The sequence below is a fragment of the Oreochromis aureus genome, linkage group 4, assembly GCF_013358895.1.
Source record: "Oreochromis aureus strain Israel breed Guangdong linkage group 4, ZZ_aureus, whole genome shotgun sequence".
In the NCBI taxonomy this organism is placed as follows: Eukaryota; Metazoa; Chordata; class Actinopteri; order Cichliformes; family Cichlidae; genus Oreochromis; species Oreochromis aureus.
In genome coordinates, this window is record NC_052945.1 from 26,967,219 (window position 1) to 26,990,178 (window position 22,960).

The 22,960-nt window shown below is 41.1% G+C and overlaps 2 protein-coding genes across 2 annotated transcripts; both read left to right on the forward strand.

The window, feature by feature from the left end:
• Nucleotides 1-5,809: 5,809 nt before the first annotated feature.
• On the forward strand, nt 5,810-14,537 carry polr3h (polymerase (RNA) III (DNA directed) polypeptide H). The gene is made up of 6 exons (XM_031749526.2): nt 5,810-6,088; nt 6,238-6,334; nt 7,246-7,332; nt 8,247-8,310; nt 8,417-8,651; nt 13,944-14,537. The coding sequence occupies exons 1-6, from the start codon at nt 5,978-5,980 to the stop codon at nt 13,992-13,994; spliced, it is 645 nt and encodes a 214-aa protein (XP_031605386.1). The 5' UTR covers nt 5,810-5,977; the 3' UTR covers nt 13,995-14,537.
• A 569-nt stretch (nt 14,538-15,106) lies between these two features.
• On the forward strand, nt 15,107-22,419 carry csdc2b (cold shock domain containing C2, RNA binding b). Its single transcript, XM_031749532.2, has 4 exons — nt 15,107-15,264; nt 16,772-17,142; nt 17,947-18,069; nt 20,203-22,419. The coding sequence occupies exons 2-4, from the start codon at nt 16,961-16,963 to the stop codon at nt 20,363-20,365; spliced, it is 468 nt and encodes a 155-aa protein (XP_031605392.1). The 5' UTR covers nt 15,107-15,264; nt 16,772-16,960; the 3' UTR covers nt 20,366-22,419.
• The last annotated feature ends 541 nt before the right edge of the window (nt 22,420-22,960 follow it).

Consider the following 22,960-nt stretch of genomic DNA (forward strand, 5'->3'; position numbering starts at 1 on the left):
TCAGGGAGGGGCGGCCATCTGCTACGACCGGTTGTGGTCTAGTTGGGAGCTCCAAGCGCCAGCTAGACCATATTTGCTAAATATATACAGATGTGCTACATATATACAGATGTACCGATGTGTGGTAAACAGATCTACAGAGTCCTATGAATATATCTACAGCAGTGGAAGCATAGTGCTCTGAGCAGACTATAATAGTGAACAGTGTATGCACTATACCAGAGACTATGTGATGTCAGTGTCCTAAACTATAGCAGTAACCAATGTGACCATATGGTGAATGTTGAGAATGAATAACAGTCATTATCATGGTCATTGGGAGAGATAGGAGGGTGTGGATGGAAAAGTGAGTGTGGATGGAAAGGTTCAGCAGGGGACTGAGTTCAGTAGGGTGACAGCTGTCAGGAAGAAGCTGTTCCTAAATCTGCTGGTTTTAGTAATAATAATAATAATAATAATAAATTTTATTTATAAGCGCCTTTCAAGTCACCCAAGGACACTTTACAATAGGAAGACACATAGTAAAACAATAAAAATAAGAACAATAAAACAAAGCACAAGATAAAATTAACAAACAGTGGATTCACAGTGAATATGCAGATTTAAACAGATGAGTTTTGAGTTGGGATTTAAACTGGGGAGAGAACCAATGTTTCTTATTTCTGGGGTAGGCAGTTCCACAGCCTGGGAGCAGAGCAGCTGAAAGCTCTGCTTCCCATGGTGGTGAGGCGGAAGGAAGGTACAGCAAGCTGGATAGAAGAGGAAGATCGAAGTGAACGGGCAGAACAGGTAGTGGTTAACAGGTCAGAAAGGTAAGGAGGAGCGAGGTTATGAATGGCCTTGAAGGTGAGCAGAAGAAGTTTGAATATTATCCGGGATTTCACAGGGAGCCAGTGAAGTTCCTGAAGAACAGGGGTGATGTGGTGGTAGGAGGGGGTTCTGGTGATAATGCGAGCAGCAGAGTTCTGAACCAATTGAAGCTTATGGAGGGATTTTTGGGAGAGACCATGCAGAAGAGAGTTGCAATTAGTCTGTAGGTTCCTGTAGCGTCTTCCAGTTGGGAGGAGCTGGAATAGTTTATTGGCAGGTTGAGAGGAGTCCCTGAGAATGATGCGTGCTCGGCGTAGACATCTCTTCTTGTGGACATCCTCGATGGAAGGAAGTGGAGTCCCTGTGATGCATTGGCCGGTTTTCACCACCCGCTGCAGTGCCTTGAGGTCAGCAACAGAGCAATTCCCATACCATACTGTGACACAGTTGGTCAGGATGCTCTCTATTGCACAGCGGTAGAAGTTACCCAGTATGTCAGCAGACAGGTGGTTCCTCTTCAGTGTCCTCAAGAAAAAGACGTGCTGATTGGCCTTCTTAACCAGAAGAAGACAAGAAAGATAGGACAGGAGAGGAAGAATAGAGGTAAGGATTAAAGGATTAAAGGTAAGGATTGCTCAGTGGAATTTGATAAACTGGAAATTTAAAGCTTACATGTAAGTCCTCATGTTTTTAAACCAGATATTGGGTCTGTACATGTGACAATGTTTTTTAAAAAAATATATTTTGAAACGGGCTGTAAAACAAACTGAGGTTGACTAAATGTGCTATTTAAAGTCTGCATGAAAATCCTCTGCACATAAGTGCAGAATAAAAGAGTTAGTTTGCTCAAGTTAGTTGTCCAATTTAATTCAATTTTATTTATACAGCACCCACTTAAAACAACGGTTGCCTCAAGTCGCTTTATATTATAAGGTAGACCCTACAATAATACATAAAGAGAAAAACATATAGACAGTGGAAAAGAAAAACTCCCTTTTAACAGGAAGAAACCTCCGGAAGAACGAGGCTCAGGGAGGGGCAGTGATCTGCCGTGACCGGTTGGGGTGAGAGAAGGAAGACAGGACAAAAGACATGCTGCGGAAGAGAGCCAGAGATTAATAACAAGTACAGTCCCGATCAAAAGTTTAAGACCACTTGAAAAATGGAAAAAAAAAATCATATTTTGCATGGTTGGAGCTTAACAAGGTTGCAAGTAGAGCTTCAACATGCAACAAGAAGAAATGGGAGTGAGACATTTTTTGGAGCATGCAATTTATTGAAAACAGCGCTTAAACTGAAACTGTTTTAAACACAAGATTATTGAATAAATTTGAACTGTATCTCTTCTTAACTGTATAATGAAGCCTTTTTCTATGGTGTTATGTCTCTGAAATATATTCTGTTTCCCTTTGTCTAGCTCAGGGGTCGGCAACCTGCGGCTCTGGAGCCGCATGCGGCTCTTTAGTCCTTATACTGCGGCTCCGCCTGGTTTGGGCAAATAAATTAGAAGTATTTAGCTGAAGTGTAGTTTATTTATGTTAGTTCTTTTTAACTCGTAGTTCTAAATTGGAAGATTATTGTGATATTGAAATATAAAAATAAAATTATATTCTATTATTTTTTCATCGCTCAAAATAAGAGTCACACTGGCGGAAGCCGGTGTACCCGCAGAAACGCCGTGCATTTATCGAGACTTTCAACCCCAGGTAGGCCAATTATGGATCTTCGGATCCACATGATGTCAGCAGCTGTTCTCCACCGTGAACTATGTTAAAGACAAACACCGTTCACGCCTGACAGATGACAGCTTACAGTCCTGCGTAAACTGACTTCGTATAGCCCCGATTTGCGGACTCTGTGCGCAGAGGTTCAGGAGCAGAAGTCCCATTGTAAACAAATCACGGCAGACCCGACGATGTTTCCATGAGCATGCTTTTCAGCATCTCTTTATTGAGCACTTTTCACACACGGTTGCTGCACGCATACAGCCGGCTGTAGCTTTTCAGCTCACAGCCCGACATACACCACCAACAACACAACAGCACAGATAGCGCAGGACGTAAAAGGCGGCGAGGCGTGATTGCGGGTGTCGCTCAGGTGCGTCCGCCTCCCCTGCAGCGGCGCTGCAAACCACGCCCGCTACACGCATTAACCAGGTAAAATACATATTTAGGCAGAATTTTGCAAATATCTATTTTTCATTTTCAGCAGCATAGTGCTTTTTCCAATTATTTTTAAGAGTCAGGTCAAGGCTCCAACAGCCCAAAGGCGATATAAGGGTGGTGGCTCACAACAGTTTTTGTTTGCTACATGGATCATTTTAGTTCAGGTTGGTGTCTTTCCTTTTGTTATATTTCTTTAAGAGTTCAAAATGTGTTGATTACATAAATATAATTTAATTTTCTCTGTAGCACTTCATGGATTTCATAAGCAGCACACCTCAGTTGTTCACACAAAGCATAAAGATAAAAAACAATATATACAGTGTTATCTTCATTTTAGATGTCAAAAAGTATTTGCGGCTCCCAGTGTTTTCTTTTGCGTGGAAACCGGGTCCAAATGGCTCTTTGGGTGTAAAAGGTTGCAGACCCCTGGTCTAGCTGGTGCTTGGAGGCGGGGCAAGACGGGTACATGTCTCTCCAGCTTTCAGAGCCTAAGCCAAGGTGGCCATGAATCACTTCGAGCCAGGCTCCAGCATTAATTATGAGAAGTTGCATGAGAATATCAGCGTTGTGCGCAGAAGGTCAGAATTGACATTTAAAACAAAATGTTCATTATTTCAGTCTCACATCAATTTGTATCTCCTTTACACCCACCGTATGAAGACATACCTGGAGAAAACTGGCCGTGAAGGTCAGTCTTTGACCGCTTGTCTCTGTATTAATATGTATTATAGTTTTCAGTCACACTGTCTTACCTTAATATTTTTTGTGACTTCTTTTACAGAGACTGCCTCTCAGGCTGATCAGTTGAAAGACAACTTGGTCCCAGATAAAGGCTCAAAATATTGAGATCAACCTGAGCGAGGTGAGCTCAAACACAACTAGCATGACAAAAAGCACAGATTAGGAATCAGATAATTACTCAGTTTTGTTCGCATGTTTACACATTCTCCATCCTACATTTTCCTATGAATATATCATAAAGAAAGCAGTGTTAAAAACAACTGAGTATCAAAGATCTCGTAGTCAAGTACACTCAGGGTGTGGCTGTTCAACACGTTTGTAGGTTTGTAGTTGATGATCCACACCTGCAGTTATAATGGATCTATGATGACAAATAAAAACGCTATCTTTAAAAAGCCCTACTTGTGCCTGACCTTCCTTTATTCTGCCTTTGTGATTCATATAAAAGCTGAAGCCCAAAATAAACAGACCTGGCTTGAGGAACCTGTGAATAAATCACTGTCGTCAAGCAGATGAGAACCTTTTTATTAATCTAGCATCATTATCCATTAAAGTCACATTAAATGTACAGTGGCACTTTAGAGATTACAGACTGTGAAGTATAACTCGAAAGGTTATCACTAACCAGCCTAATCCTACGCTGATTTACTCGGTCTATTAGGTTTTATTCATGAAACTCCTGTAAGCCTGGCATTTAATGTCCCCCAAATATCTATTAAATTATTGCCCCCCATAAAGTCATTAATCATGGCATTGTGTTGCTGTTTCCCTAATCTCGGGGGCCACCTATCCAATCACCACCCAGAATAATATAATCAGTGAGATACAGTGCTTTAAGATCTGATGGGGGCTACTCCCATGATGCATTGAGTGTTTCTTCTTCACTCACTTTTTTTTACTCACTATGTGTTTATACACTGCATTCAGTTATTATTAATTATTAATCTCTGGCTCTCTTCCACAGCGTGTCTTTTGTCCCGTCTTCCTCCCCTAACCCCAAACGTTCACGGCAGATCACCACCCCTCCCCCGAGCCTGGTTCTACTGAAGGTTTCTTCCTGTAAAATGGGAGTTTTTCTTTTCCAGTGTCGCCAAAATGTTTACTTATAAGGGGTCGTATGATTGTTGGGGTTTTTCTGTTTTCTGTATTATTATACAGTCATTACTTACAATATAAAAAGCCTTGAGGCAACTGTTGCTGTGATTTGGTCTTCTAAAATAAAATTGAATTGAAATCACCTTAATTCTCTCTTAAAGGAGATTTTGTCCAGTCTGTCATTATTAAAGACATAAACATTTACCATTGTGAGGAACAGATGGTCAATTGTGATTTCTGGCATTAACCAGTGTCCATTTTTGTCAGCTGTGTGTGTAAAAATTATGAAAACATAAAGCCACTCCTCGAGATTGATTTGTTGATTTTTATTACATGTAACACTGATATTTTTTAAATGTACACTAGTATTATAGGACAGTTACCATGGACTGACACATGTTAAACTTAAAAATTCATTATAATTATAATTATTATTATTAATTAAAACTAAAAAACTAATTTACAGGAACCTATTAAATCTTTTTTGTAATTAAAATCACTCAATCAATAGTAATTGTCGATAAAATGAAAGTCAAAATGGAATTTCTTTACAGATTTGTCGTCAACTCTTAAGGATTTAAGTATTACATGATATATGATTCATGGCATTTTTTGTTATGATTTATAATGTATGTATAATAATTTATTATAAAAACCTGTATTGGATTAAGTAGCAGAATGTAACATTTGCAAATAAATTAACAATTTCAAAATTGCAGCGCAGACTAAAGCTACTCAGCACCCTTACCGTAATCTCGGTAATAAAGTAGCAGCCAAATTCAAGGTGACTTTGGTAATTGCACTCAACAGACCAGCTTTTCTGACTTGACTTGACCCTTCTGGACTACACAGCCGGGTGTATGAAGTACCCGAACCTCCAAGCAATTGGCAGTTTCTGGCATGTCGTGGCAGGCCGTGGTACGTTACACTAACGAGTCCATGGTTTACGGTATTTGTTAGCAATTGCAGTGTTACAGCCACTAGGTGGCACCAGAAACCTGCTGTAGTCGTCTAGAATTGCGACATGCCGTAAAAAAGCTGTCGCAAAAACAAACAAACAAGAAACGTGGATACTACTTTCTGATCATTACTTAATATTTTTTATTGCTTTTAATATTATAAGAACGTATGGTAATTAGTGGGTAGGTCACCAGTGTCCGGTCATCATGTTCGTGCTGGTGGAAATGGTCGACACGGTGCGGATTCCGCCGTGGAATTTTCACCGGCAACTCAACGAGGCTGTGGCGGAGGAACTGAACAAGAAGCTGGCCAACAAGGTGATGGAGACCGTTCTAGCACACTTAGGATCAATTTTCACCACACAAAACACACTGTACTAACAGTTCATTAGCTAAAATACTGAACATATATTGTCCTTTTAGCAGAAGTTTGTGTGTTAAATTGTGTAGTGCTGTGCTTACAATAGGTGGTCTATAACGTGGGACTCTGCATCTGCTTGTACGACATCACAAAACTCGAGGACTCCTATATATTCCCAGGAGACGGAGCCTCACACACCAAAGGTATGACGATCACCATCAAATAGCTGAGACAGCTTTGGTGTAGTTGAGTTAAAGTTAATACTGCTTGTAGTACCTCAGACATTAAAGCAAAACCCTTTTTCTACTGTTAATGCACAAACAAGGCAGATGGTGGTGAGTGGTGACTCCTCCTCCTTATGCTGGGCATACACTGTGCAATTTTTGGCCCATTTTGAGCCGATTTTTTAGTTGTGCGACCGTTTTGGGGATCGGCCCGAGTTTCGCCTTAATCGTGTGTCACGCATCGTGTAGTATACATGGGGTAACGAGAAGCGATTAACACCCCACGACCAGCTCCCGATCATCAATTGTTTGGTCGTAAGAAAATCAAACCTGTTTGAAATCCTGTCGGCCGTCATGAGGGTGTCAACGCAGCCTCCCACACTGCACGCACAAACACAAATGAAAGTGAAAAGACAGAGCAGCACGGCAGTGCAGCGTGTGATCTGGACACAAGCGATGGAGGCACAACATGTAGAACTTTGGCAAGCTCATCTGAGCCTTTTCGATGTGGCCTCACAAAATTGTCACGACCACAACAACCGTGAAAATAGTTGGATGGACGTTGCTGCTCAATCACAGCTGCCTGATCAATGTTTTTCATTAGCAATTTAGCAAAGTTGATGGTGGTGGTGTGTGTGTGTGTCTGTGTGAGTGAAAGACAGAGAGCGAGAGACAGATTTTGTGTTATAACCTTCGTGTTAGGGATGCACAGTGTGAGCACTCAGGTTGCATCAGAGCATCGGGCCGTATAGTGTGAGACCCTGCATCGTGACCTACGAACTTCTAACCCCTGGGAGTCAATCGGACAGTTTGAGCAGGAGCTGAATAACGTGACTGAAAAAAATCGCACAGTGTATGCCCAGCTTTACCTTCTCTGGTCTTTGTGTCAGTTCATTTCAGATATGTTGTTTTTCACCCTTTCCTTGATGAGATCCTCATCGGCAAGATCAAGTACTGCAGTCAGGAGGGAGTTTACGGTAATTTCTGACATTTTAACACATGTTTCCGCACGTTTATTCTCCACACCCTCAGAGGAAGGTTAGGGCTGCAACAAACAAGCTCAGACATTCTCCTTGCTGACTGATATTAGCCTCGAAACCAACCATCAAAATTTCCCAGAGTTCAGGGTGACATCTTTAGATGTGTTTTTTTAACCAGTATTTAAGATATTTACTGTGCAGTAATACAGAGAATGTCTACAAATCAACATTTTGGAAACTTTTGCGTAAAAAATATAAATGACCTGACAGTGCCAGAAGGTGCCACCCTCATGTATGGTTCATTGGTACCCTCCAAATAACTTCCCATTATGATTAAGACAGTATGGAAGGCACAGCAGGAACCTACAAAATGTCAAAGTCTGTATCAAAAAAATCGGGAGAATACAAAATCAGTCCCACCACATCATTCAAAATCATGGATGATCTCCTCTACCGTGTTGTCAGACTTACCGCACAACACCCTATTTCAAGTGTACATACCAAACAGCTTTCAGTTGCTGTTACTGGAGCGTTACCACCATGATCACTGGATTTTTTTTGGCTTTAAATATTGGAACAATTAGCACTGTGTTGTGAATGTTAGTAAATCAGTTTGGACGCTTGATTTAAATATTCTCCTCCCTATTTTTGTGCCTTTAGAAAGAAACTCCCAGAAGTGCATATGCAAGCGGGTCGGTCGCACTTTAGTTCTCACTTCATCTTATGTGCAATCTTCTCACTGCGCAGTCTTACATATTATATATTAAAATATTTTCTACAAGGTATTTAAAGCTGATCGTAGATCTTGAAGCTTTTCTTTAAAGTCTGCTTAAGAAACTTCCTGTGTCCCTACTTTCATCTGCAGCAGACAATATAAAAGTACCTTTCTAAACCACTTCTCTGCTTCACAGTGACCATGGGCTTCTTTGATGACATCCTCATTCCACCAGAGTCACTTCAGCAGCCTGCAAAATTGTATCCTGACATATGTTTCTGTGAATTACATAAAGTGCAGTTTTGTTTCCAAATATCTGTTATTGTAATCAAACTGATGTTTAGGCTTCCTTAGTTGCCACTTCAGTGATGAAGCCGAGCAAGTTTGGCTTTGGGAGTATGAGACAGATGAGGGTGCCCATGACCTCTACATGGACCAAGGAGAGGAGATCCGTTTCAGGGTGACAGATGAAGTATTTGTGGATACGTCACCAACAGGCCCAGCCACTGCTGCCTCTGATACGGCGGCACAACCGGGACAGTCAACGGCACCACCAAAAGAAGACGGCGGGGAGAAGAAAGAGGCACCGTATACGCTGATTGTAAGAAAATACAATTTTTTTTATCCTCTTCAATAAACATCATTAACTGTGGGTTTTAAATCAAAAGTCAAGATGTGACTGAAATGCAGACTTTCAGCTTTTAATTCAAAGTGTTTCACAAAAAAATTATATTCGCTGTTTAAGTAATTTATACACAGTCCACATTTTCAGACGGGAATTGGAAAACTGGTTTTGTGGCCTCACATTTTTGTTGCTTTTCACTGTAATTTGTATATGAGGCCAAAAGAGATGTCAATGGCAGTGAAAGAAGCAGTCATTAAGCTGAAAAACCAAAATAAAAACATCTCAGAGAAGCACAGCAGAAACCTCAGTAGGAGGCAAATCAACAAGCTGGTGAAGAACTCACCAGCTTAGCAACCCCAAAAGGCCTGAAAAGACCACAGAAGACAACTAAAGTGTGTGGACTAAAGTCTACTAAAGTCCACAAGCTAGAGACACTTTCATTAATGGAAGTACAGAGAGTTTACAGCAAACTGCTGGTTACACTCAAGCACAAGAAGGTAAGATTAGACCTCGCCTGAAAACATCTAAAAGAGCAACAAAGAGAAAACAAGACGAACTTGACTGACAGACAGAGGAAAGTATGAAGGAGTGATAAGCCACATAATACCGCATTGCCTGTCAAACATGGAAGTGTTGCAAAGTGTTGGAAATGTTATTGCATGAGCATATATACATATAGACATACCTGTTTAACTGGTTTACTAGTGTTTATTGATGACGTTACCCATTTTTGAAGCAGCAGGATAAATTGTGAAGTGCAGAGTGTTGAACTCGCTGTTGAGATTCAGACAAATGCTGCAAAACTGGATAATGACCTGAATTAAACTGTAAATTTAACTCAAGAAACGGGAGGTTCTTCGGTGGCTGAGTCAGTCACCTGACACCCACAAGTACAACACGAACAAGCAGCTATTGAATGTGGTAGAGCATCTCAAAGGAGGAGACAGAACATTTGGCGATGACCACGGGTCTTTCAAGACTTCACAGTCACTGACTACAAACTGTTTTCATCCAGTTATTAAAAACTATCTCTATTTTTAAATGACAACCAGTTGTTATTGATCAGTTAATTCTGAGCCTTTGAACATGAGGGACTTTGTATAAAAATGTCTGTAACACTCAGTGTTGGGGAGTAACGGAATACATGTACCGGCGTTACGTATTTAAAATGCAAAATATGAGTAACTGTATTCTGTTACAGTTACCGTTTAAAAAGGTGGTATTCAGAATACAGTTACTTTGTTGAAATAAAGGGATTACACGGCCTTTCATATCCTAGGCTATGCCCTCTCTGTTTTTGGTAATTCCACGCAGGTGGAAACCCAAACAAAACACGCATCAAAAGGCTCTAATGCCTCTCACCTCTACTTTCGGCCCACATAATGAAGTGATGAAATATTTTTAAAAATTATTGTTCAAAAAGTTATTTAATATGAAGGCAATAGTGTAGCCCAGTTGTAAGTAAGCTATTAAGACTCGACTGTACACCGTGTTTGTGTTTTTCTCCCAAACAATAAGTTCCGTTTGAGTAGCCTTTCAACGCCTCTCTCTGTCTCTCGCTAGCAAAGTTGACCCAGACAACAAAGTAAAGCTAGTTGTCGGCTACGAGCCCGACATAAACCCGACGTATTAGCCAGAGGTCCCTTTACTACGGTTCGGACCCGCGGACCTGTTTTATATTCGCGCAGAATAGTTTTCTATACGAGATCGCTGCAAAAAGTGCAGCCTTACCTAATGTCAACCTACTGTTACTCATTTTATATTAAGATTTAAAAATCTAGTTGGTGTTGGTATGGCGAGTAGCCTTCAGCAATAGTAATAAATCACACAGCAATAGTACATTCATGTAGTTGTAAAAAGCTTGATAATATATTAAGTAATCCAAAGTATTCAGAATACGATACTCTCATTGAGTAACGTAACGGAATACGTTACAAAATACATTTTGGGGCATGTATTCTGTAATCTGTAGTGGAATACATTTTAAAAGTAACCTTCCCAACACTGGTAACACTTAATGCAATGCTTTTCTTTAACCCCTTGAATGAAAGCTCGCATTATGACTGATCGATATAAAATCCACTACAGTGATGTAGAGGGGCAAAAACTACAAAAAAAGTGCCCAACAAATTACGGCGCTAACAGTAACCGTGTGGTAATTAAGGCGCTGCCTTCATCTGTATGGCTGAAGGAGTCAACCAGGTTTTTCTTATCAAACTGTCTCTAAATGGACACAAGAAAGTTTTTTAAAACCATCCTTTTCATTGCTCTAGTTGACCGCTGACAGTGAAAGAAGTAATTAGCACTGTGTAACTAAAGTGATCAAGACTTTTGCATCCCTCTGTGTTAAAATGGTCAGTGTCACAAGCTAAGAAAAAAAAACAAGAAGGGTCTTAAAGGGCAACAGCAGTTTTGTTCTCTAGCTTTTCTGGGGGGAGCGCCTTTGGAGGTAGACCTCGTTTCTTATGGACATGCTGTTCGGTCTCATGAAAATGATGCTGGGAGCTTGGACATCTAGAGACTGCTTTGTCCAGATAGCAAGCTAAAACAATTGATTAAAGTAGATATTTCCTATTAACTCCTGACAGGCGTGCTGTTTGGAGTGCAGTAGAAGACCATAAACTTTGCTATCTTTATCTAACCTGACTGATACAGGACATTTACATTAGCATTACAGGTGCAGCTGTATCGACACGTGGTGTACAAAGAAGTAAGAGGAAGGTGCAGCACTGACGCGGGACAAATATCATTACATGCACGTCTAGAAATGGGTCACTATTAAAATGTTATGCGTGTGCATGTTAAAAAAATCTGTCAACCTCTAATCCAGTGGTTCCCAAACTTTTTTTGCCAGGCCCCCCTTTTTTACAAGAAAAATGTTCGCGCCCCCCCCCCCCCGCACAAACACATCCTCCAAACACACACACCCATATTTTGTTTACAAACTCCATTGCGGTTTATTTCACACCTCAAACATTTAGTAAACAATTAAGCAAATACAAGTAAACGGCAATAAATTACAGGTAGTAATAAAATATACTACTAACTCTTTTACGCTACGTCCACACCTACACGGGTTTTGAAAACTCAGCTGTTTCTATGCGTTTGGGCTTTTCGTCAACACGTAAACGGCGTTGCGATTCACCGAAAACGGAGATTATTTAAAACTCCTTTTTTGCGTTTACGTGTGGACGAGGAATACAGAGTTCGTCACGCAACGACAAAGGTATGTGCCTCTTTTCACGTCACGCTGTGCGCCACGTTATTGTTTACATGAGATGAATTGCAGAATGGCAGATAGAGACAAAATACTGTTAATCTGACTATCTTCAGCTTTTACACGCTTACATATACACACGCAGTTACTGTCCCTCCATTTAGAAAGGCAGAGGCGTCACGGTGTAATTATTTTACCTGTAGTTGTTTTTTTCCTGTGTAATAATATTCAACATTGCTATCAATACATTTTTCAAAAAATGCCTCTCTGTGCAAAATGGGTTTAAACACATAAACAGCTGTGGGATACTGTTGAACCGGGGGGACAAATTACGGCAGGATCAGCCTGATATTATTTGTATCCCGCTGTAACTTTACTGTATAAAGAGCTAACATGTCCAAAATGTCAGGAGTAGTTAGTTATTACAAGAAGTGTTTGTGAACTAAAAATCAAGAATGTGGGATACTGTTTGTCTGTGATTTGGAGAGCCCAGCGCTGCTCCCGATGCAGGGAAACTAATTTTGCAGGGGAGACCTACCTTGGCACTTGTGCAGGTGAAGCCAAAGGGAAGATATGCTTCACCATATTTTCCTGTCTTTGGCTTGGAAGGAAGTTGGTTTGGAAACATATCTGGCGATGCTTCATCTCCTGCTTTGCGTTTATGTGGGAGCCCCGTCAAAAACCTGTCCACAGTGTCCAAGCGCTCTTTTTTTTTTTCTTTTCATACCGCGCCCCCCCTGCAATGGCTCTGCGCCCCCCCTAGGGGGCGGGCCCCACACTTTGGGAACCTCTGCTCTAATCAGTTTTGTCTCTCTATTTCCTCATGCATACAAAATTAGGCTACGTTCACACTGCAGGTCTTAATGCTCAATTCCGATTTTTTGATCAAATCCGATTTTTTTTGTCTGCGTGTTCACACTACACATAAAATGCGACATCAAACGCGCTCTAGTGTGAACGCTCAAAGCGGCCCGCATGCGCAAAAGAAGATGTCACACACAACTCGCTCTGTTTAGACCCAGAGCAAACAATATTGTTTGACTGATTGCCCTTAATATAAAGACTTCGGACTTTATGTTTCCAAATTTTTGCTTTAAGTTATTTTGTTATTTACATAATAATGTAGATGACCTAATAATGATCCTTTTTGCTGTTTTAGAGGAGCGGTGCTTCAAAGGATAGTTGCAGATTTCTGTCAGAATCTGCAGAAAATACAGTAAAAATAAAATGTTCACATTTCTCCAACGTTGTCTTCCCAACAGTTTCACCGGATGGCAAGAAATCATTCGCGATGTCCTATCGGGCGCTTCTCCGGCGCTGATAATTGGCGTCTGTCTTGTGTCAGTGACGTAAAAGACGGATTTAATGCGACTTGACCGTTCACACAGCAGTCGCTTTCTAAAACATCGGATACGTATCGGATTCAGTACCACATACGAAAGTGACCCAGATCGGATTTGAAAATATCGGATTTGTGCCGTTCACACTGTCATACCAAGATCGGATACGGGTCGCATAGGGTCAAAAAATCGGATTTGATGCGCTTTCGCCTGCAGTGTGAACGTAGCCTTAGGTACATGCTTATTTATAGATAACTTTTTAAATGCTGGATTGCAAAATAATGTCAAACTTGTGGCAGTGGAGGTTTAGCTTTTTGGAAGCCTTTTTTTCTGCTGTTTATTTGCTTTGTTCAGACCCAGAGATCATTTGGAATCTTAATTGATGCTTAAAACTGAAGAAAATTGATGGAAAATTTATATTGAACAAGACCTGTAAGCAGAATAGATAATGTAAGTGGGATCTGTAAAATCAGAATTCTTCCATAGTGACAAGTAGCTTTTTTTCAGCTCTTGAGCTTTATGTAAAAGCATCGTAGCCAGCACTGATTTTTTTTGTGTCCACTACGGCAAGAATTTGAGAATGATGTGACCGGTTCGTATACGTTTTCCTGAAACAAGAGACCTAGACAGCCTTGTGGATGTGCAGTGGCTTGAACTCTTCTAAAAGTGAAGCATCACACCCATCCTGACCTTTTCCATTTCTTGTTTCAGGGCACCATCTGTGAGCCGGGGCTCGGGCTGCTGTCATGGTGGAACAGCTAGCGCTGAGTCTTTAGCGCTAGCTGTTCGAACATCATAGCTGATCCGACGGACGAGGGACCCTCGGCAAAGGTTGCTGAACCCCACTGTTTTGGTGCCTGTTTCCACCCATGTGGTGTCCGTGTGATGGAGAACCAGTTCTTCCTTGCTGCCTTTTGAGCAGCAGCCCACATTTATGGGGTTTCAGAACAGATCCTTTCTGTGTCACATGCAGAGGTGGGGTAATATAAAAGGGACGATCATCCTGAACCGAGACAGTTTGTATGGAAGTACTGACTTTATGCAAGAATATAATTTACCATTTAATGTAATTAAGTTAACATCTTTCAGGCAGGTGGGGGAAATAAGTGTGACCCTTCTGTATATATAAACTGCATCCAGCGGCAAAATCAACAAGTATATTTCACCAGCATTGCATGTTGTAAATGATGTTATTTTTATTTGACATACCTCCACCTCCAGGATCTGCTGCACACATCCTCAGTGTGTGCCACACCCACCCCTTCCTGGGTTTTTTTTCCACAATAAAAGTCAATATGAGAGCGAGCTGCTCTGTGAATTTTTCATTCTGTGTGATTATAGAAAGTATATCAGAACGGATTAGTGAGCAGCCTTTAAATCCTTCAGTGTAATGGGCAGCGAAGGACACAGTCAGATCTGCCCTCTGCACACTTAATGTCAGTCTACACCCACACACATGTGTATATTGTGCAATCAGTGGGCTGTTTCATGTGACAACTGCATGGACAGTTGATGTTGTGAAACAAAGACAGTCTGCGCTGGAAAGGGAGCAGCAGAAATGTTACATATGAACTAAGTCACCATTTGAATAAGTAGCGTTATGTAGGGTACTAAATAATGCGAACACGAGCTCATCTTTGCATTCTGACTCTGTCAGCAGTCATCAATATAAATCTTTAAATGCAAAGCCGTCATTAGCAGGGTAGCTGGACAGCGCATAAATGACATGCACGGTGAAACCAGCTTTCACCACACGAGGCTGGCATGGAAGTCAAGGAATGAGGGAAGTCATTTTCTCTCCCACACAAACAGAGTCGCATCACGGCATCGGAATCTCCGCCAGCTGCGCAGACTCACCAGCAACCCCCCCCCCCCTCACTCCCCCCGCCTCTCTCTCCGTCACATCAGGGTTTTCCGTCGATCTGCGCGGATTTGGCTTATTTATTTAATTACTCGTTATATAATACGCACTGACTTAAAACACACGCACTCACTCTCTGACCGTCCTCAACCTACTAACGGAACAGATGCAGTAAGTATCATTTCTGGGAATGCATACGTGTGTAAGTGCCAGCAGAGAGGGTGTGTGTGTCAGTGTGTCTTTGTGCTTGGATCGGGACGTACTGTGTTCTTTGCATGCCTGAGTGACAGTCAGAGCTGGATCAGAAAAAGACAGGCTTGATATGTGTTTCCCTGATTGTGTGGAGGATCGGTCGCCTTCCGTCGTCTCTCTGACTGTTGACGAAGCCACTTTTCACCCTGCTTTTGTTCCAACTTACACAGAGCGCTTTATCCGCTTATTTTTCGCAGAAATTGCACACTTGAAGGTGTGAGTCGAGGAGAATGTTTCTTTATGCTATGAAAAACGAAAACAAAGGAAACGACAGTTTATCCGGTTGTAAAGTGTATAATAGTGGATTCTCTGAGGACAGACTCCACAATCAGTCAGGCCTTTCCATCTAAATTCTTTTTGCTTGATTCGTTTTGTCATTCAGATGTTCTCCAGCTGTTGCATGTGCGTAAAAGTGAAAACTGTCGCTTCGTTTCTTTTTTTCCCTCTGTGATAAACACCTTAAAAGTCACCTATCATTAACGCAGAGGGCTGCTTTTCTTTAAATTTCATTTCATTTATTTCTTTATTTGCATGCAGACATATCAGGTGCTGGTATAAGTGGGCCTTCTTTTATGTTAGTCCTCTGGGATTACACTGACGTCACGAACGCGCCACTCTCCGCGGACTTCTGCAGCTGTTTTGACGTCACGTAGCGTGCCTGCATCATCAGATGAGTGGGCGTAAAGAAAAATACACCCTACACACACACACGCGCGCGCGCGCGCTCTATATCCTACCCAGCTTATATGAAATATAGGCTATGATGTTAGTTTTCAGGACCATGTTATTAGTTTTAATTGAGTAAGATAGATAGATAGATAGATCAGCTGCTTTTGCAGCTGATACTGGTACACTGATACATTGATTGGAAGTGGAATTCAGGTACCTGTAATTTGAATAAAATCGAAGGTTGCAAAGAGGTAATCCCAAAATGAGTTTATGCACTTATCCAAACACAGAAACAGCTATATAATGCTTTTAGTGACTCTTCTTAACCTGAAAGGAAGAACTGAGCTTTAACTGTGTCATCATGTGCTACGTCCTATACATCTGCGCTATAGGACCTCTGCTAAGGATTTAAAAATGTGAGATGTTGGCATCCAGTTGCATTGCTCATCTTATTAATCTGTCAATGACAAATTTCCCTGCTTTGTGAATCATTATGCGCATGGAGGGCTGCAGATTTATAGTGTATGTATTATTAATTAATGCGATTTACACTAATCGCTTGCACAATAATTCTTCTTCTTCAGCAAACTTCATCTATCTATCTATGAAGACATACATTTGGATCTAGTTCTTTGAATTGTTTGTGGTTTTTGGCTTCAACAATCATTTCGTTGTCTGGATGCTCCACCCTGCCATCAGGCCAAATATGACAGCTCCTTGATCTCCCCGGTCTCTCTTGCTCTCTGTTTCCTCACAGCTAGTCCTCTTAACAGACCCGAGGCAACAGCGCTGACCTGAATTTCCCCCAGACCTGTTTCCCAAACTGAGGCGGTCCACTCTGAGCATACGGGCTAACAGATACACAGGAAGACAGACAGCAGTGTCAGCAGCTACATCTACAACATCCCCCCACCCCTAAATCGTCCTCTTCTTTATCACGTCTGACATGGCGGACCCCAGTCTCACATCGCCCTCTGGGACCCCTCTGCGCTCCCCCAGCAGCTCTGTCACCCTGTCCTTCCCCTTCTTGAGCGAGAGGAGCCGGGTGTGGGAGGAAGGAAGGGAGCAGCCCCTGCCACGAGAACTGCCCAGCCCACTGCCGACCAAACGCACCCGCACATACTCTGCGTATGTATCATTAGATTATTTACAAAGCAGTGAGAGATGAAAAGTTTTCATGGACTTGCAGCTTACTTCAATGTTTCCATCTCTTACTTAAAGAAAAATGCTTGTCTTACATTTAAGAGAATAATGTTTAGGTTAAGCATCAAGTTTAGTGTTAAGTGTATGATACAAACACTTGATCTTTTTGGTGTAATAGATTTTCGAAAGGTCATAAATAAGTTAATTGATGGTTAAGCTGCTTGTTGGTGATAAAACATAACTCTCTGGTAATTAAAGGTATATAAAATAGTTTAATGTAGTTCCACCTTGACTCGATACAGCAGCAACATTAATCTATCAGATCCAACACTGACTGACAGATTACCACAGGTTGCTGAGTACTTTTACATGCAACAGAGTAATTTTAAATTGTAGTATTGTTACTCAGAATGTTTGATTAGCTCTATATCGGCAGAGTCAAGGACTGACACATCGTGGAACGATTGTGCGTCAGCAGATTGGTGCTCTCGTCTCTGCTGTCGTTGTGCTGTGACGTTGTGAGGCAGTGTGTGTGGGAGCAGATTTCATCAGCACTTCATCTGCTTTTCTCACCTCCTTGTTAAATGCTTCTCTCTGTTATCCCACGCCTCCATGTGTCAGGCTGAAAGATTGTGACCCATAAAATGTATCACATAAGCATTGTTCCAAACTGCTTTTTGTCCTGTTTGTTTACTCTCCGCTGGAGGAATAGAACAGCGTTTGGACTATAAAAAGCCTATTTTATTGTTGATGTAAGCGATTTCATTGCCTTCCTCTTTCTGTCCACAGCACTGTGCGCGCTCACTCAGGTCCAGTTTTTAAAGGAGTATGTAAGAACTTCTCCAGGTCACAAGGTCACGGTTTCATCCAGCCTTCCCACGGCGGTGAAGACATCTTTGTTCACATCTCAGAGTGAGTGGAAATAAAGCTGAACGCACAGCAGACTAATATGTTGTCTTAGCTGAATATAAAATAGCAGATCTGCAGTGTCAACTGCACAGGAAGGACAGGAAGGACTGAGCAAACATCTCTGTGCTTATTTTCAAATCGAAAGCATTTTTCTCTCTCACTTTATTACTTCTCTTAGGACTCTGAATCCAGGAAAAGCTCATCTGTAGTGATTTTTTTTAATTATTTTTTGACAAGCAATGCAGCAAATGTTAGTACAGACTCTGCAAACGCCAATGTGTGGAGTTGAGCAAAGTGATTATGCAGGATGATCCTGTTATCCTGGAGCTGTCTCCCAATTTTCTTTCTATGAACGGATGTCTGGACCTTATTGTGTAAAGGGAACAATTCCTCTAAAGAGAGCAGTCTTACATTTTGGAGGGGAATGAGATGCTGAGATGAGGCGTTTTACTACTCTCATGTCTGTTTGTGAGAGTGAAAGGAGGAGGCATGTAGCTTTCTCTGACAGTACACATAAATGTAAAAACAACAGCCACTGTTTTAAATCTGTTTTAGTTCATTGGTAGGGTTCAGAGGAGATGAGAGGTCGATGTTACGGCTCTGAATGGAGGGAGAAAAGCTGTTCTCTCTTTCTCTCTGTGCTCTAGCACCACACTTTAATGATTGGCATGTCATTGTGTGAAATAAGTCTTTGATACATTACAAACCTGCAAGAACTCTGGCTCTCACAGATTGGCTGTGTACCCATGTGGCACAGAGCTTACAATCAATCAGTTACAGATGTTTATGATCCAAACTCATGTACATGCAGCACATCTGTTGACAGTTTCTCTCATTCCAACCTCTCCACCATGATACTCAAAACCAAAGGCCCACCGAGGGACATCAGGGACAAGACTGTAGACCTGCAAACGACTGGAATAGACTACAAGACCTTGGTCAGAAGGAGACACCTGTCTACATGATTACTGGGAAATGGAAGAAATATAATATCAGTCGCCCTCGGTCTAGAGCTTCATGCAAGATCTTGCCTCACCGGGTGAGGATGATCATGAGAAAGATGGTGGATCAGCCAAAAACTACATGGGAGGAGCTTTTTAATGATCTAATGGCAGCTTGGACCACAGTAACCAAGAACACGCTGTAATGGACTGAAATCTTGCAAGTCCCTCTGCTCAAGAAGGCACATGTACCAGCCCATCTTAAGTTTTCCAATGAACACCTAAATAACTCAGAGAAGGATTAGGAGAAAGGATTATGGTTAGGTGAAACCAAAATCTAGCTCCATGATGGGTCAAGTTTTGGACCCATGGTGGGTCTCGAACTTGACCCGCATGGACAAAGAGAAATACTGAGTATAAGTCAAAGAACACTATCCCCAAACCCAAGCACAAAGGTGGAGACATTATGCTTTCAGGCTATTTTTCTGCTAAGGGTACAGGACAGGTTCAGTTCGTTGAGGAACTAATAGATGTGGCAATGTACTGCAAAATCTTGGACGAGATCCTCGCTCCCCCAGGCAGAACACTGATGGGTCATGATGGGTCTTCTAACATGACACTGACCCAAAACATACCAACAAAGGAGAGACTAAAGAAGAAGCACATTAAGGTCATGGAGTGGCCAAACTAGTCTCCAGACTTCAGTCTCATAGAAAATCTGTGGAGGGAGCTGGTGCTTCGAGTTGCCAAGCAACAGCAAAGAAACCTAAAAGATTTAGAGTTTCTGTAAAGAGTAACATAAGTAGTAAAGAGAAGTAACAAATCCCTCATGAGATGTGTGCAAACCTGGTGACTGACTACAATAAACGTCCTACCGCTGTGCTAGCCAACAAAGATTTCCCCACCATGTGCTAGGTCACGTTTTGCTCGAGAATCAAATACTCATTTAACTCAATGACATGCAAATCATTTGATAACTTTTATGTAATCTGTTCTTTTTTTCTGGATTACTTTTGTTGATTCATTTTTCATTAAAATGAAACTACCATATAAATTAGAGGCTTTGTTTTTTTTGTGGATCAAATAATTATTTCCCTCACTCTGTGTTCCTGTCAGCTTTTATCCTCATTGCATTGAGAGCGCAAAGCAAAACGCTCTAATTCTGCTTCATTGTCCTGAATTTTCTGTGTTTCAGCATCGAGGGGGAATACGTCCCAGTCGAGGGAGATGAAGTCACATACAAAGTATGCCGGGTCCCGCCCAAAAACCTGAAGGTGCAGGCGGTGGAGGTGAAGATCACACATCTCAAGCCAGGAACGAAACATGAGACCTGGTCTGGGCAGATCATCAGCTCGTAGGGAGAGAGCTGTGGGCCTGGTGGGCTGCACTGGACTGGATTTGGTGTGCGTTGAAAGAGGTGCTCTGGGACTGACACTTTTTTTTAAAGGTTTTCCTTTCACAGAAAACGTGCCCGGTGTTACAAAGAGTCCATAATGAAGTTGTTGTTGTGTCCACCCTACAGAGCTGACATATCCTGTTTAAAAGTGTCCACTGCTCTCATGAATTTTGTTTGGGATTGTAAACTGACCTGTGAGAGCTTTGAAAGGATGGGTCTGTAAAGGATGAAAAAACAGAAAAAACATCATGCACCTCTGTTATATTGTTCTGAAAATTGACATAAGTGAGGAGTAAACTGAGGAGAGAAAGTTGAACAACAGGCTGGATTCGGTTTTACTTCCCGTCATAGCAGCTCACCAAAGTTTCAGGGATCACATGTCTGGCACTTATCACAACATACTCATATGTCCAACTTTGAACAGATGAGTAGGAACTTTATATTCAATGTGTTAAAATATTAAAAAAAAATATTAAGAGTATTAAGTCTGAAAAGATCTGAAGTACTCTGTTTCTGAGACAAAGAAGTTAAAACTGGTTTAGTATTAAAAACCCACAAAAACTAAATCCTTACAAATCTTACAATAACTACTTCCATATTTGCACCCTTCACAGGACCTCCTTTTTGTTTCAGATCACCATTTTAAGACACACAACTGAGAGGGAAATGTTCTTCTGTGTTATTGTCAATGTTAGAGTAAACTTTAAAATGTTGTCTGTTGTGATGGGAGACCGAGGCAGACAAGATCAAACAGTAACATTTCAAAAACATGAAACATATACAGGCTTCTGCAAGCGTTTCCTTTAAGAATAACCACCTTTTGCTGTATTGTCTTGTTTGTGGTCACTTCATTTTATCGTTCGCTTGTTGATTTGTTTGTGTGTGTGTATGTCAGACTACAGGCTTTGTGTTTCAAATAATGCAGTTAAAAGTTGCACTTAAGAAACTTTCAATATGAAAACTGCAGCGGTACTCGAGACATTTGTCTTAGTTTGTTTAAAAAAAAAATCCTTTCGCCAAAGGATCTGGGGCCATGGATTACTTGTGTGTAAATCTTTTTTTCTATTCATAGAAATATATATGTGTGTGATTTACTGAGTCATTGTGATTGTGAACTGCCAATGCGTTCTCTTCCCAGAGCGTCAAATCCTGCTGTTCTCTCAGATGCGGCTAGCGTTGGCAAATTATGCATAACATGTCCTTTGATGCCTGGACCTCGACACACTGCCTGTGGCATTTGTGCATGCTGCAAGTTAATGGCCCTCTTTTAAAGTCCACATGAGGAGCTTGAAGGGATGGTGGCGCTGCAACTCAGAAGTTAGTTAGCCAGGATTCAGTGGTTTGCTTCCTGTTTGAGAGCTTAACGCTTTGAAATGTGGTTTACTTGTTTTTTGCTGGATGATTTTAGTTTTCAGGCGCTTTTTATTTTCACTTTTACTTACTAATCATGTTTAGGCACTGAACACTGCTTGGTTTATAAAGAGCTGCTTTCCCAGCGAGTTTATATATGACATGTTATCCTAATTATTTCACCACTTTTTTGTCACTGTAACGTCTAACAAATGCAAAAATGTCAAAAATAAATCTTGAAAGATGGGGAAAAATGTGATCCTAAAGGGTTTTTGTAACACACCTAATGTCTAAACCTAAAAGGCCACTGTGTGTGTAATTGGGAGACGCCAGTGGCTTTACCAAAACAGCAGTATTAGACGCCATGAGAACGAGAACGGGCTGCAACCAACTTGACTGCGGAGTTGCAGAGCTGGGTGCCAATAGTGCATATTGTCATATTGTTGTTCTTCAGGTTAAAAACTGTACTGTAAATCATTTTATGCGTTCCACTGAGTCTCTGTCTTTCTGTCAGTGTCACTGCCCGAGTTTTTTGTTTTTTCATTGTGAAATTTTCCTTCATTAATAGGCGTTTTTGTCTTTCTGTAGACGAGCCACCATTGTGGTCATCCTAGTCATCACTTCTACTGAGCCTTGAAAGAACATTAAAGCAGGTTATGAATCAGTTGACTCTTGGAAGGTGTGTCTATTTTGAAAAATGCTTGACCACTGACCACTGCAACTCAGGCAGCTTGTGTGGTAGACGGCTTGCAGAGGAAATGCCTGTTTTTGGTGGATGTAGCTGCTGGAGAGTCTCGTTTTAAACTGTTAAGCTCTTAATATGTATAAGAAATAAGCAATGATAAAAAAAAAATGCATAAGTAAACAAGGAAAAAGGTGATCTTTCCTTAAACAAGAGGTAATTTACCACAGTTTATTAGAGACTGAATAATTTTGCTTCTAAAACATTAGAAGTTCTCTTTGAGCCCATTTTAAATACAAGTATGTGGTTCTATTGCTGACTATGAGTAACAAGCCTCTATTATTGCTCAGTAACTATTTCATGCACAATTAGTTACATGCAATATAATATTCAATGGTTTAATTGGATTTTAACTGGAAAAGAAATTATATTAAGGTTTGTTTCAGGTATATTCAATATAAAACCAAGTATAAACAAGTACAGCTTGATATTATAATCCACCCATGCATCCACCATTCAGTTCAG

Bases quoted from the DNA above. Each gene is read 5' to 3' on its own strand.
- polr3h (XM_031749526.2), top strand. From the start codon at position 5,978: ATGTTCGTGCTGGTGGAAATGGTCGACACGGTGCGGATTCCGCCGTGG. The intron at 8,311-8,416 runs GTATCCTGACAT...TTGCCACTTCAG, and splicing joins CTTCAGCAGCCTGCAAAATT to TGATGAAGCCGAGCAAGTTT. The intron at 8,652-13,943 runs GTAAGAAAATAC...TTCTTGTTTCAG, and splicing joins AGGCACCGTATACGCTGATT to GGCACCATCTGTGAGCCGGG.
- csdc2b (XM_031749532.2), top strand. From the start codon at position 16,961: ATGGCGGACCCCAGTCTCACATCGCCCTCTGGGACCCCTCTGCGCTCC. The intron at 17,143-17,946 runs GTATGTATCATT...TTCTGTCCACAG, and splicing joins CGCACCCGCACATACTCTGC to CACTGTGCGCGCTCACTCAG. The intron at 18,070-20,202 runs GTGAGTGGAAAT...TCTGTGTTTCAG, and splicing joins ATCTTTGTTCACATCTCAGA to CATCGAGGGGGAATACGTCC.